This window comes from Seriola dumerili, unplaced genomic scaffold (genome assembly GCF_002260705.1).
Source record: "Seriola dumerili isolate Sdu_G_001 unplaced genomic scaffold, Sdu_1.0 BDQW01000301.1, whole genome shotgun sequence".
NCBI lineage: Eukaryota > Metazoa > Chordata > Actinopteri > Carangiformes > Carangidae > Seriola > Seriola dumerili.
In genome coordinates this window covers 2,715,361-2,729,943 of record NW_019174556.1, presented here as the reverse complement: position 1 = coordinate 2,729,943, position 14,583 = coordinate 2,715,361, and the positions used below count along the sequence as shown (strand labels likewise).

The window sequence follows — 14,583 nt, the reverse complement described above, 5'->3', positions numbered from 1 at the left end:
ATTGCACCCCAAGGGAGGAGGATCTCCTGCTATTAGGGCACAAAACTCAACACTGACAGAGGGTCAGATTTATCTCACTCTCATGATTCTTATTCATATAAAAGGAGCCAGATCCACCTGATCTGAAATCTGAAATGCCCGGCACCATCTAATAGGATCAGAGCTGGATATGGCTGAGAGGTGCTGACTGAGCAGGAGATGCTGTGTGTGCAAGCAGACTAAATCCTCCACTGTCCCGCAGTTAGTCAGGAAAATTACAGCCTGTTGCAGATAAATGAAATAAATAAATAAATAAAAGAAGGTTCTGCACAGAATGGTTTTCAGTGTTGTGGATCCTCATTAACAAGTTAACTGAGGGTTGTCCAAACTTCTCTTGAACGTACCTTATCTCCCACTGCAGTGGACAAATAAGGAGGGTGAGTGACTTTGCCTCTCCTCTCCTCAGCCAACTCTAATCCACAAATCCTTATCAGGGTCACTGAGACTCTATGACACAGTTAGTTAGACTTCAATGCTTATAGGTGTCTAGCAACATTTTGATATTATTTTAAGTAGCATCCGATGATTGATACAATAAATCTGCTGCTGCTTTGAGTGGTCAGTTTCCTTAAAAAGAAAACCTTTAAAAAAAACTACACGAGGATCAAAGGAAAATGGACTTCACATTACATTAACAAGTGGAAAAGGTAAGTTATGACAAACTATTTTGCATTGTTTAAAATGTCTGAACAAGGAAAATATTACAGCACGTATGATGTGGATAAAGGTTTCTGACCTGATGTGAATAGCAGGACATATTGAGTGATAAATGTACCACATAAAGTTTGCTTATTTTATTTTCTGTTTTGTGTATTAGCACTAAATGACAGAAGATGTGAACTAATGATTTCGATGATGGTTTTGAAAAAGGCTGCTCTCTTCAGGAAGGAGATTTTTGTTATAGTACAATTGTATGCGGGGAGAACACAAACACCTTTTGGAGAAAGCATCTACTGTTACGCAACTGGAAAGAGTTCTGCTCCTTGTGTTACCCACTCTTAAACTTTTTTTCTTTCTCACAGTGTATTAAAACAGTGGAGCCACGTATGTAGGGCTAAATCTAAATGTTTTTGTCTAAAAAATTTCAGAAAATATTGAAGACTTTCCATTACAAGTTGCCAGAGACCAATGATGTCTTCTTCAAATGTATTGTTTTGTCTGACCAACAGTCAGATATTCTTTTTCATCATAGAAGACAAAGAAATCCACCAAATATTCACATTGTACATGTTGGTAGCAGTTTATTTCTGCTTTAAAAAATTCCCAATTGTTGAATAATTGTCGATCAACTAATCAAATAATGGACATGTATAGTTTCAGCTCTACATGTACATAATTTGGTGGTCTCATACAGCCAGAGAGTAGCTGTAGTATTTGACCTCCAGTCATGTCCAAAGCTGTTATCCTTACACAAAACCTCCCCTCATGATTTATCTTTGCAGGCTAAACTGCAGATCTGCTGCAATGACTTCTTCAGCCACCCTTCCCTGCCTCACTGTGCCGCCTCACACTGCACAACAAATTGCCACAGACAGCGAAGAGCACAGCGAGGATGACCTGTGAGTCCAACCTTCAAAGACACATGTCACGCTAATTCAAATAGAGGGCTTACAGTACATTAATGAGGAATAACAAAGTAAGACTTATCAGTTAATTAACTTCTTGTGTAACATGCTGTGTTTGTTCCAGACGTGAATCAAGTCCTCATCGTCTGCTCAATCTGAATAACAGTAACAACAATGAAGAGTAAGTACCATTATAGAGTCGGGAAGTGATAAGCAAAGCCCTTATAAAACAATTTTCCTTTGATGTTTCTTAAGTCATTTCAGTAAAGCTTAATAAATGTGTTAATTAATCCTTTTGCAGGGAGAAAAAGAAAAAAATGGAAAAAAGAGAAGAAAGAGAAGAAATAGTAATTCTGTTATTTAGCAAACCTTTTAGGAAATGTTGTTAAAAGAAAGATTTTGATGCACAGTTTTCTCTAATGCATTCATTCACATTACAGAAAGGAGAAGGCGGAGAAGGAGAAAGAAGAGGAAAAAGAGAAAGAAAAGGAGAAAGAGAAAGAAAAGGAAAAGGAAAAGGAGAAAGAGAAAGAAAAGGAAAAAGAGAAAGAAAAGGAAAAGGACAAAGATAAGTAAGTACATAATTTGGACCAACTTCCTTAAATACTGTACGCTTTCAGGTATTAAACTTACACTGTCTTCCACTCTTTTCATAGGCCCAAAGAATTGTTTGTGATTAATCCTGCTGGGAATCTGTATTACAACTGGCTGTTTGTCATCACAATACCAGTCATGTACAACTGGACCATGATTATTGCCAGGTGACCTATATAAAAATGATTCTCATTCAACATTGCAATTTCCCTGCCGTTCAAATGTCTGTGTGATTCCATTCGGCTTCATATGAAGCTGTTGCAAACCATTGCAATTTTAGCTATGTGCAAGGAAACAGCCTTGCTCTTTTAAAAGCTGATGGGAAGTTTTCTTCTTTGATTCAATTTGAATACATTCCAACAATGAATGCTACACTCCGTGTTAGTTGACACTAGTAAGATTGGCACCTCATTGGCTGCAGCTGTAGCACAATAGGACACAGTGGTGAAGGAGATGAACATTATTAACTTACAAAACACACTGCTGCTTCTTCTTCCACAAACAGGGCTTGCTTTGAGGAGCTGCAGCATAACTACATCATTTACTGGATGGTGTTGGACTACACCTCAGATGTAATCTACCTGGCTGATATGCTTTTCAGGACCAGAACAGGTAAAAAACTGATGTAGGCTTAGCCTTTCAAACTACAGAAAGCCTTTTAAAATCTGTTGAAGAATAGGTTTCCATTTGTACAAGCAAATATAGAAGATACTTTTGGTTGGCATTCAATTCCAACATTTTTCTCAAAAACTTGTGTATAATGTGCCTTTAAATTTGTACCTCTTGAAACACAGGTTACCTCGAGCAAGGTCTGATAGTGAAAGACGAGAAGCTGCTACGGGAACGCTACGTCAGCAGCTTCCAGTTTCGTCTCGATGTGTTCTCCATGCTGCCCACTGACATCTTCTATTTCGTCCTCGGCCTTGACTACCCAGAGATCCGCCTCAACAAGCTGCTGAGAATCGGCCGCATGATGGAGTTCTTCACGAGGACGGAGACTAAAACCAACTACCCTAACATCTTCCGCATCGGTAACTTGATCATGTACATCCTTATTATCATCCACTGGAATGCCTGTTTCTACTTCTCCTTCTCCAAGTCTATTGGTTTTGGGGCCGATGACTGGGTTTACCCGGCTCTGGATGATCCTGATGAACCTGACTTTGGGCTGCCCATGAGGAAGTACTCGTTCAGCCTCTACTGGTCCACACTGACCCTGACCACCATCGGCGAAACACCACCACCAGCCCTGGACTCTGAGTTTCTCTTCCATGTGGTCGACTTCTTAGTCGGAGTCTTGATCTTTGCCACAATTGTAGGAAACATTGCCACCATGATCTCCAACATGAATGCTGCCCAAGCCCAGTTTCAAGCCCGAATCGACAACATCAAGCAGTACATGCAGGTAGATGGTCGTCCTCTTTCTGTTATAAAAAATTGGATCAACAATCATCTGTTGATTGTGTTGTTTTTGTTCTTGCTTTCTTTTCATTAATAGGTTCGAAAAGTCAGCAAGGAACTTGAGTTGCGAGTCATCACGTGGTTTGACTATCTGTGGAATAACGGAAAGGCGCAGGATGAAAGAGAGGTGCTGAGGTATCTTCCAGACAAGCTAAAGGCTGAAATCGCCATCCAGGTCCACATGGAGACTCTAAAAAAGGTTCGTATTTTTGCAGACTGTGAGGCAGGCCTGCTGATCGAGCTGGTGCTCAAGCTGCGGCCTCAAGTCTTCAGCCCTGGAGACTACATCTGCAAGAAGGGCGACATTGGCCGTGAGATGTATATTATCAAAGATGGAAAACTTGCAGTTGTTGCTGATGATGGTGTCACACAATTTGTTGTGCTGGGAAGTGGCAGCTACTTTGGTGAGATCAGTATTCTCAACATTAAAGGCAGCAAGGCAGGGAACAGGCGGACAGCAAACATCCGTAGCATTGGATATTCAGACCTCTTCTGCCTGTCCAAGGATGACCTGATGGAGTCACTGACAGAGTACCCGGATGCTAAAGGCATGCTAGAGGAAAAAGGCCGGCAGATCCTGATGAAAGATGGTCTGATAGAGTTGGACCCATCTAAAATCTTGCCTGAGGTACAGGAGCTGGAGGAGCAGGTCAACAGACTATATAATACAATGGATCTGATGCAGACCAAGCTGAAGAAGATTCTGGGAAATTACAAGAATGCTGACAAGGCTCTGAGACACCGCATCACGGATCTGGAGCGCCTGACAGGAGAAGAGGTAGAGGAGGAGGATGAAGAGGAAGAAGAGGTGAAAAAGGATGGGGAGAAAAAGGAAGAGGAAAAGGTAGAAGAGGGGGAAGAAGATGGGGAGAAAAAGGAAGACGAGGAAAAGGGTGAAGAAGAAAAGTCTGCGGAAGCAAAAGATGATGAAGGAAAGGGTGAAGAGGAAAAAGAAGAGGAAGAGAAAAAATAAGCCTAAAGCTCCTGTAAAATACCAAGCACTTTTCTGTGTAGCCACAATAGAATATTTCCCACAAAGATATCTTTCTTACGGGAGTTGCTTCTTAAATAAATCACTCATACTTAAAAACTGTAAAAGACAAAAATAACAAACACTAGAGACGGACTGAAATACCTACTGGAGCTTGTCTTCAGTTTCAAGTATTGCCATTGTGTATATATTATAAAATTAAAGATGGTAATTCAGTGGACAGATATTGCCAATGACAATATTGACATTCAATTCAAATAAAGTATTGGCTTCAGTTGTCCTATTTATTGTGATTTTCATGACTAAATATCATTTACTGACAGACTGCTGTTCCCAGCCCTGCAGTAAACACTGCTGGCCACATGAGGATAGTAAATAGTCAGGATACAGGTACATTCAGTAGCTCTGCTCATGTGTTACAAGTCATACAACTTTGGAAGCTCTTGGACTGCAGCACACTCTCAAAAATAGCTAATCAATCAATGACTGCTAATATACTATTACTACTACTAATAATAATAATAATAATAATAATAATATAAGGCAGATTATTATTGTCATTACTATCGACAGCAGTGAACAGTTGTTATGTTAAATTTGGCCATTGTCAGATTTTGACAGTCATTTAACCATTGAAAAGGTTGTTCCAACTATGTGTAACATTATGAAAAAATGTAGCCTCCCCTTTTTTTTGTGTTGATCTGAGGTCATATAATTTGGTCCCTCCCCAGTATGTGATTTGTAGACTATGCTGCAGTATTTTAAAATCAATTGTCCAACTTACTGATCACCAAACAGAGACATGAGAATATAAATATATATATATATCCTTAGTGTGGACATGAATTGAGTGAATTCCTTCTCTTCAATCAGGGCAAAAAACAGAAAAAATATACATTGTTTTGTTTAATAGAAGTGTCTGGTGACCTCTCAAAATTTTTGTGGGATGTTTTGGTGCAAAATCTTCTCTTCATATTTACACTCACATATTTATTGTTTATGTTTTTATGAGCTAATTGAAAACTTAAACTTTAGGCTTCAAACAGTTATTTAAATGAAACCATCTGAGAAGTCTAGAGGGGAAACTTCTGCTTGATGGAACTGCTGTCAGCTCATCTGAAACATGACAAGGAACACCAACAATACACAATTGTTTTATAAGGGGTCATATCAGGGTGGGTGCCACTGGCCTGAACTGCCCGAGTGAATGCATGAATTGATTTAAGATTGGAGATTTTCAAATAAAAAAACACACAAGTGCCCAAAAAAGAGACATGTTTATGTTCAATTGACAAAGACCTCTGGTGATCGTAGTAATTATGAGAAAGTGAGGTGATTTTATCAAGTCTACAGAGGGAGGAGGTTGAGGTGGATAGGTAGGTCAGCAAAACAACGGGAGATCATTGTTCTTTTCCCATTTCCAACCGACATTGAACATAGGTTTATTTTAACCCTGACAGTGACTGTTCCCTGACTGTAACCATGTTTTTATTAATGTAACCATGGAGACGAAGGTCCCCTAACCTTGACAAAGTAGTATGTAAGCCAAACCACAATGTTTCCCAAACCATAACCATGTTGTTTTTGCACCTAACCCTAAGCAAATATTAACGATAGCACGGTGACATCATAAATGTATTATGAAACCGTGATTTTAACAGTCAAAAACAAATTATACTAAATTTTGAGAATTTTCTGTAAGATTTACTCTGGTTACAATTTACAATTTGCATAGGCTATGTAAATATAATAAGCTCACAACAGAAGAACTATGAGGCCAAAATAGATTTATGAGACCTAATTTGAAAGGTAACATATTCTAGTTTCTGAAAATGTGCTTGTTTTCATGGTCATACATTCCGACGGAGATAACGTCATTATGTCGCGACTTGCGCGGCGCTCGCCACTCGGTTCAGCCAGATACAGTAGACAAACCTGTATAGAGGATCTTTGGTTCAGCACACTGTCCGTGAAGTCGCGGAGGACAGACCAAAAATGGGTGGAGGTTCCAGAACTTCTAGCAGGACTATAGACTGTGTATAAGCGGACACATCCACACATAGTGCCGAACTACAACAAGCTATAGACTGTTAAAATCATGGATTGTATATCTTAAAACACACCTGACATGCCTACTTGGGTAGAAATCTGTCGCCAAGAAAGGCTTATATTTCGGGGTATTCAGAGACACAAAGGATCAGTTTCTTCTCCATTTTTGTTTTGTGCCATAATTCAATAGCTGTGTTTCAATTGGCTGTGCGGAAGGTTGTCACAGCGCGCCGCAGTTGAACTTTGACCGCTCGCGCTAGCAGGTGGGGTTTCAGAGCGCAGCGGTGCAGTTACCGCGATCTGTCTGAAAGCAGCATGGTTACACGTCGTCTTCCCAGGCCAGAGCACATGGATGCATTATAAGACCTAACCTGGAAGCCAGAAACTTTTTTGGCATATGCACCAAGCAAGTAATTCCTATAGAACTAAACCCCCTTGAAGTTGATTGGAGGCCTCCATTTTGTAGCCAAAAAGCTAACAAACAACAACAGACACGCTAAAGCCCTTTAGATTTTTGTGATCTGTGAACCCTTCAGACTAAAGGAATACAAGGAATGGAGGAATGGAGCGAGAATCGTAGTTCTACACGTCTGAATGGTAGGCAGTCACCACCGCTGGTACAGAATACTGGTAGATGTTAATAAATTATATTTACGTGCTGAATATTTGAATTCTAGAGACTCTAACCGATCTAAGGAGGTACAGCAAGTCTATTTTGACATGTGTTTAAGCATTTACTCTGTCAGAACCTACTTGGCTCGTACACAGGCCAGCAGTCCGTATGAGCAATGTTTGACAGGGCACTCTCCAAACTGTAGACTAAATAAAAGATTCTTTATCTAATGCAAGTTACCTCTTCGCTTTATTATTATCTTTTATTTGATATAAAGCAAATTAGCTCTTATATATATATATATATTTATCAAGTCAAGTCGGTCAAGTGGTTTTCTTAGCAGGATTTTTTTTCCCCTCTATTCTTTGTTATTCAGTGGCCACAGAAAGTATGGGACATTTTCGCGATAACGTGTGTGTTTCACATCAAAAGCTCTAAAATTGCCTTCTCTTGCCAGTACTTTATGCGCACATACACAGACTTCTCCTGTGAACAGAATTGAACACTTTATTCTCAAAGCCAGGCAAATGCCACACACACACACACACTTAACTTCTTCCTACAAATAACAGTGTGAGTGCAGCTGAGGATGTGACAATTGATCATCTTTTGTGTCGGCCTGTTGGCACTAAAGACTAGGTGGCACCAGCAGAGTGACATTCTCTCTGTAATGAATAAATCAATAAGTTGATAAAGCCAAGCCAAGCCAAGAAGAAAAGCAACCAATTTGTGATAACTGGCACAGCAAGTATGACAGAAATGGTGGTGATTTGTTGGCTTTCTGTGGAGGAGCTGCATGCACCACTGAATTATAAGTGACAGTTTTGTACATCCTGGAGTAGAGCAACATCTTTGTGTTAATTACACACAATGACAGCAGATGGTTTGTATTGCTTTATTGCAGATTGTAGCAATCAATAATGAATCAATGTTTTTTCATTTAATAGAACAGACTTGTGTCAAAAGTTTCCTGTTCAAACAAAATATTTGTATTACTTGTTTTGTTGGCCATGATACAAAACAAAGAAAAGTAACAAATATTCACATTAAAGAAGCTGAAGCCAAAGATTTTTTTTTTTTGCTTGATCTGTCAGCCAAAAAAATTGGCTAATTGTTTCACTACTAATTTGATTTGTGCAAATTTGTTGCAGTTATGCTAGAGAAGAATGTTAACAGAAATTTGTTGCTTACAGAGCAACATAATATCTGCATTTCCTCCAGTGTATCCATTTTCCTGGGCACATTTACATTGATGCAAGTGAATGTCAATGTTGTTTAATATTAATTTGCTTTTTAAATGAAGAAATGAAAAAATGTGAAACAAAAAATGCAATCAATGCCAGGACCCAGGGCCCTGTATAAAAATGTACACATTTGTGTTTAACCAAATTACCATAAACTGGGGGTCAGCAGGGGCCCACAGCTAATTCTTGCCCTAGGTCACTTGTCACAAGTTAATTTGGCAAAGAGTACATTCTCTTTTTTGAAAAAATAATGTTAACTCAATGTCCACTTACTAGCTTTTTGTGGTACTTTTAATCCTATCTCAGTCTTCATCAGTTGATGATTTTGCTAAGTTGTAACAGAAATGTCTGTTACGTTGGTTTCATGAATGTACTGTATATAGCCATTATGTAATTATGTACATGAACGTTAATATAAAATGTCACTACATTTGATTCCATATGTATTTTAAATTGTAGATGTGAGATTGCTTATATATGCAACAAGTTTCCTCATCATCACTGGACCTGATCCTTTAAATCCTTTGTTTTCATCTGGAACTATACAGCACACCCTACATTGGATAAATATTAATGTCACATACTCAGCCCCCCTATTGTCATGAAACTCAATTGTGATAACCAATGAAAATGTCTTCACAGTGAAGTGATGGAGCGCATGCCATTTATCCCGGGGAAATTGCTGCCTATAAGGCTGATTTCCCAAAGGAGATATTTCTCCGTGGGATTCAGAGCCCAAGGGGCTTCATTGTATTGAACAGTATTAGCCCAACAATCATCAAGAGTAGAGTAAAAGGGTTATATTTTATATTAGCAACAGATGAAGACATGAAGCACAGTATTAACCTATTTACTTGTACCTACCATATATAGAAAGTGTCTTAAAGGATAAGGCTGGCATTATTCTATATCTTTGTTACTGTCAACAAATCCCATAAAACGACCAGAACCAAAAACAAATTAGTGTGTGTCTCAATACTTTTCAACTTCCATACCCTGTCTGTGGCTGTCAGCCATAAGCACATTCGGTCTTTTGATGGGATTTGTTGACAAATAAAGAATAAGAATATCACCAGACTTGTCCTGGAACTATTCGGTCACCGGAAAGACCCTCAGTAATTGTCTTACAGAACCCCTCCGATGAAAATCATGACATATCAGACTTTTTTCCCAAACAGCTGACAAGTTACGAGTTAGATTAATGCAGAAATAGTGCACACTGAATACAGACATTATGTGTTTACCAACATGTAACCAAAACCACAATAATCGCTGTGACCTTAACCGGAGCTCTATTGTTGACCAAACCACTGACAGGACTGTGGATGTGAACCCTGGTCTGTGGGCACACTTTGAGCAAACCCAAATGCCTCTACCTGTGGGCTTCATTCATTCAAAATGAAAAATTGTCTCTGAACATAATCCTGTCAGCAATTACGTATCCAGGAATACATTATTTGTTGTTGAACTAAACTACTGTTTATTTACAGTAAAAGTAATTTGTAGCAAAGAGTGTTGACCGTGGAGACAACTTTACCAGTATTCCAGGAATTATGTTCATGTGGGAAGATTCTGCACCTCAAGTATTTCTGGGGCATTTTTATGCCTTTTTAGAGATTTGTCAGTGGAGAGGTCATAGGAAGTGAGGGAGAGAGAGAGATGGAAAATAATAAAGGTCCAGCGATGCAAAACCAGGGACATTGAGACTCAGGGTAACCCCCAAGACCACTGAGGCACCTCCACAAGCTTTATAGTCTGAATTACTTTTTGAACATATTTTGAAAAACTCATCACACATAATTGCAGCTTTTGCAAAAATAATCCAATACTGACATTGTTGTCTGGCAGTTGGCTTGGATTTCATATACAAAACATATTGTAAAATAAGATTTGTCTTTGTTAATGTCATGGTCTCAGCCTGGAGGCTCCAGGGTTTTGGTTTTTTGGACTTTTTTGGACTTTCTTGATTTGGTTTTCTGTGTTTTGGGTATTTCTAGTGTCTAGTTTAGTCTTCCCTGTCTTGTGCTCTGTTTCCCCGTGCACTTCCTGTTTTATTTTGTAATTTGTTTCCTTGTGTGTCTCAGTGTTTTGCTTCCTGTCTTGGTCCTGTTTTCTGTGTGGTGATTGTCTGCCCCGCCCTAATGTGTTTCACCTGTGTTCAATCACCCTTGCCTCCCTTGTCTATATAGTCTTTGTGCTCCTCTTTGTCTGGGTCGGTTCGTCTGTTTATTTCTGGGTTTGTCCTCATCAGTTCACGTCGTCTGTTCATGTCTGGTTGGTCGCAGAGCTGTTCTCATCCTGTTCATCTCCGGGTTTGTCCTCAGTCTGTTCTTGTTGCCTGTTGTCTTTCCTTGTGGTTCCCTGTGCTTGTTTTTTAAGTTCTTTTGTTTAATAAACCTGTCTGCGCCGTCTCCCAAGTGTTGGCTGCATTTTGGGTCCACCCCTACTTACCACATACCCTGACAGTTAAGATTTATTTTGTATATTACATTATTTTACTGATTATCAGGATTATTTACATAAATCAATTCATGCTAACTACATCTATTCTCATTTTCTGTTCTATTCCTTGTTCTAAATGGGAACTATATATTATTGTGCATGTTACCTATAGTGTAAATGAAGAGATTTTGGAACATATTGTCCTCTTGTTCCTTAAAACCCAGAACAACGATCGGTACATGAAAGCTTCTCTCCTGTCACTCTTTTAATGGAGCTTTATTGACATAAACTGCCAATACCCTGCCAAGCCCTCTTTCCCCAGGTCTCACAGGTCGTATAACACTAACAGTCACACCCGCAGATTGGTGTCACAATGTGAAAGTATACATATCGTATTGTAGAAACCCTGCATTAACAGAATGGAAAAAGAACCACATTTTTTGCTGGTATTCTAACACTTTAGCATATCTTAATGTGTCATTATCATTAGCATCATTGTCTGGAGCAAGAGTGCTTATCAGAGTAACATTCAACATTCACAGATGATTCCTAAAGGCTCACTCCTAAAGTCTTCAACCTGGCTTGGTATACTGTGACAGCAACAGAAGGTCTGGTCCGCCCGTCTGTATGTCAAATGTCTTATTACTGCTTATTTGAAGTTTACATTCATAAAACTGTCTGACTCTGTGTCAAAATGTTTTAGCAGCACAAACATGCCCTCTGATAACCTTTAATTGATTTGTGTGTAACTGTCTGTTGGTCAATAGTCACATTCACTTTGTGCACAAAAACTAAAGTACAATAAACTTCCCATTATATTGGGAAGGAATGCAGCGCTCAGCTGTCAATGACTGGAGTAAGGACTAATTAGGAAATAATTGAGGAGCAATGCTCTTTCATTAGCAAATAAATTGCTGTCCCTGGTTACATTTTGAATTGATTAGAGAAAACAGCCCCGAGCCCTGACATGAGTTCTGACACACCACGGCGGCAGCTGTGAAAAGAGCTGACGACAACGCTGCAGCTGAAGCTACGTAACCGCTGCTCTGATATTTTTACAAGACATAGAAATGCTGTAAGAGACATGCCAAAAATGTCATTTCATGTCAAAAAAATCTAATTACCTAACAACAATCAAGTATCTGCCATGAAACACGCACATAACAAAACCACAGCCAGACAGCAACTCCACAGTACCTCATTAAGCAGCCAGTCTCAAATATCAGAGTAGAAAACAGACAAGGGTCAGGACTGGACTCTGCGACAATATGCATCACATGCAAATTAAGTATTTTTTAACCTTGGATCTTTTGTTTGTGTCATGTAAACCACAATATGTCTAATGGGGCCCAGAAGGTGTTTTTATATTGTATGTATGAGAATTAAGAGGATGTAATTTGTGATGTTGAACTGTATGGCATTATATAGAGAAGTGCTTATGTCATTCAGCCTATCCTCATTGATATAAGTGGGGTGGACAAAACTATAGAAACACCTGTCTGTATCACACATTACAATTGAACAGCACCATAAACTGCAGCCTCCACAATTATCATACAATTTAATTGGACATTAAGAATGTTAGGATTCATTGCAGGACCGCTGCATGAGACCACATTGGTTTTAACTGGGTGCTGTAAAAACTGCCAGCTGTAGACTCTTACATGTCATCCCATTTCTTCTTCCAGCCTGTCTGTAGTCTGCCAATGAGGATTAAAAATGACAGGAAAATTTTGATTTCCACCGAGTATTAAATCACTTATTTCACTAAATGTGGTTTTCATCATAATTAGGCGAATATCAAATGTCAGTGTCAGAGAGTGTTGTCAGAAAAAATGACAGAAAAAATGGAAAAACTGCAAACTTTTAATATAAACCTATTTCAGTTTTTCAAATTTCTCTGGGTCTCAACTCATCATTGTCATATTCATTCCTCAGCGAGCAGAGCTTAATGTTTCCATCACATCCCCTCTATCTATTCAAGGGAGCTGAAATGCTCAGGAACTACAAAATGATGATTTCAGAGACCTGGTCTTTCAAATCAGACTTTTAAAAGGAATGACTTGTCAGTGATTAGTTTGTATGCAACTCACTGCATTCCTCCTTGCTCCAAATATATATGTGCAAACTGAAATACCCATTTAGGTTGATCTCATTTCCCACTGGTTCATCCCTGAATATATTACACATTGTCATATGTATTCTTTCATTTAAAAAATAATGGCAAGACTTCCACTTTTCTTTAATCAAGGTTGCTCATATCATACAACAGACAACTGGAGAACCCCTCAGGGTTTTTAATATTGATCAAAGACCCATGTAAAAGCCATAGAAATTATGTCCATGCCTTCTGTAAATGGCTACCTGAATTTAAAAAAAAAAAATTTCCCCACTTTTTTTTCAATTAGTGGACGAACTACCTTTGGGGAAAATATTTCGTACTTTGAAGTTTTTAAAAATGTTTCCTTCACAGTTCATGGAAGGAAAACACCACAATACACTTTATGTTGACATAATATCAATATCCATAAATTCATAACTTAATCTCTGAATATGTATGATCTGTTTTCACACTGCACACACTGGCCTGTTATTAAACTGAATCTCCATCATAATACTTTTGGCAGCATTTGCATACCCCGGGGGACAAAACTTCTAAATTGTGAGTTTCTGATATGAATTTCAATCAGCATTAACATGCGGGGTTGCAGAGCAGAACAAATGGCTCGTTTGATTTTGGTGGGTTGAGCCTAACACATAAACTCCCTTGTTTGATCATTCTTTGTTAACAGCATCTTGTAATGATTCGGTGTTTTCTTAATTATGGTTTAAATAAGATTTTATTCCTGCAGTACACAACCCTGTGGATAACTCAAAAATATCTTGACACATAATGTTTAAGATATTTGAATGTGCTCGGCTTATAATCTACAGACTGTTTTTTTTTTTGTCACCTTTTGCAGCTTTTCCACGTTTCTGTATGTCTGCGTGAACACTATAAATAACTTAGGATGAAGTTGTTAAGTGTGAAATGGAGCAGTGAAAGACGTCTCGCTGTGTTGTGGTACAGTATAACGCATCTGCAAGACTTCACAAGTGAGACCTGGAGCAAACTGCAATCGCATACTGCAGTGTAGCCTCGTGTAGTGACAATGTCTTACCACTGCCCTCTCATATTTAAATATTATGTGATTTCAGTGTTGATTCCAGCTGCTTTTTAGCTCATAGAAAACTAAGTTAAAATGCAATGTCACTTGAGTGTGAAGTGGAGCCCTGCTGTATTATAACATGTGTGTTGTTTCTAAGAACAAAATCACTCTGGGTGCCTGTGTTGAAAAGCTTTACTGGATTGATTGGATTTGATCAGCCATTGAAGACATGTAAATGTAACCCGTGTAGAGGTTACCATAGCACTAAAGGCTATGTAAGCAGATGAAGGAGGTTTATTGGATGTGAACAGTTGGATGTCTAGAGGCAACTTCAGCCTGTTAGTTGTGAATGTTGGTCTGACAGAGAAGGGGAGAGTCACAGTCATCCTATCACCACTGTACATTTCTGTTCTCTCTGCAACACCGTGAGGATGAT

General features: G+C 38.8%; 1 protein-coding gene across 1 annotated transcript; it reads left to right on the top strand.

Annotated features, from left to right (window-relative positions):
* Positions 1–484: 484 nt before the first annotated feature.
* LOC111231449 (cyclic nucleotide-gated channel rod photoreceptor subunit alpha-like) lies at positions 485–4,874 on the top strand. The gene is made up of 8 exons (XM_022758543.1): positions 485–686; positions 1,482–1,598; positions 1,729–1,785; positions 2,045–2,176; positions 2,261–2,365; positions 2,704–2,810; positions 2,993–3,603; positions 3,697–4,874. Exons 2-8 carry the CDS (start codon positions 1,504–1,506, stop codon positions 4,630–4,632), a joined length of 2,043 nt encoding a protein of 680 aa, XP_022614264.1. The 5' UTR covers positions 485–686; positions 1,482–1,503; the 3' UTR covers positions 4,633–4,874.
* Positions 4,875–14,583: the final 9,709 nt, after the last annotated feature.

What these genes read in the sequence shown, in the direction of transcription:
- LOC111231449 (XM_022758543.1), top strand. Translation starts at nt 1,504, where the DNA reads ATGACTTCTTCAGCCACCCTTCCCTGCCTCACTGTGCCGCCTCACACT. An exon ending in AAGGAAAAGGACAAAGATAA is followed by an intron (nt 2,177 to 2,260) that starts GTAAGTACATAA and finishes CTCTTTTCATAG; the next exon opens with GCCCAAAGAATTGTTTGTGA. An exon ending in GCTTTTCAGGACCAGAACAG is followed by an intron (nt 2,811 to 2,992) that starts GTAAAAAACTGA and finishes CTTGAAACACAG; the next exon opens with GTTACCTCGAGCAAGGTCTG.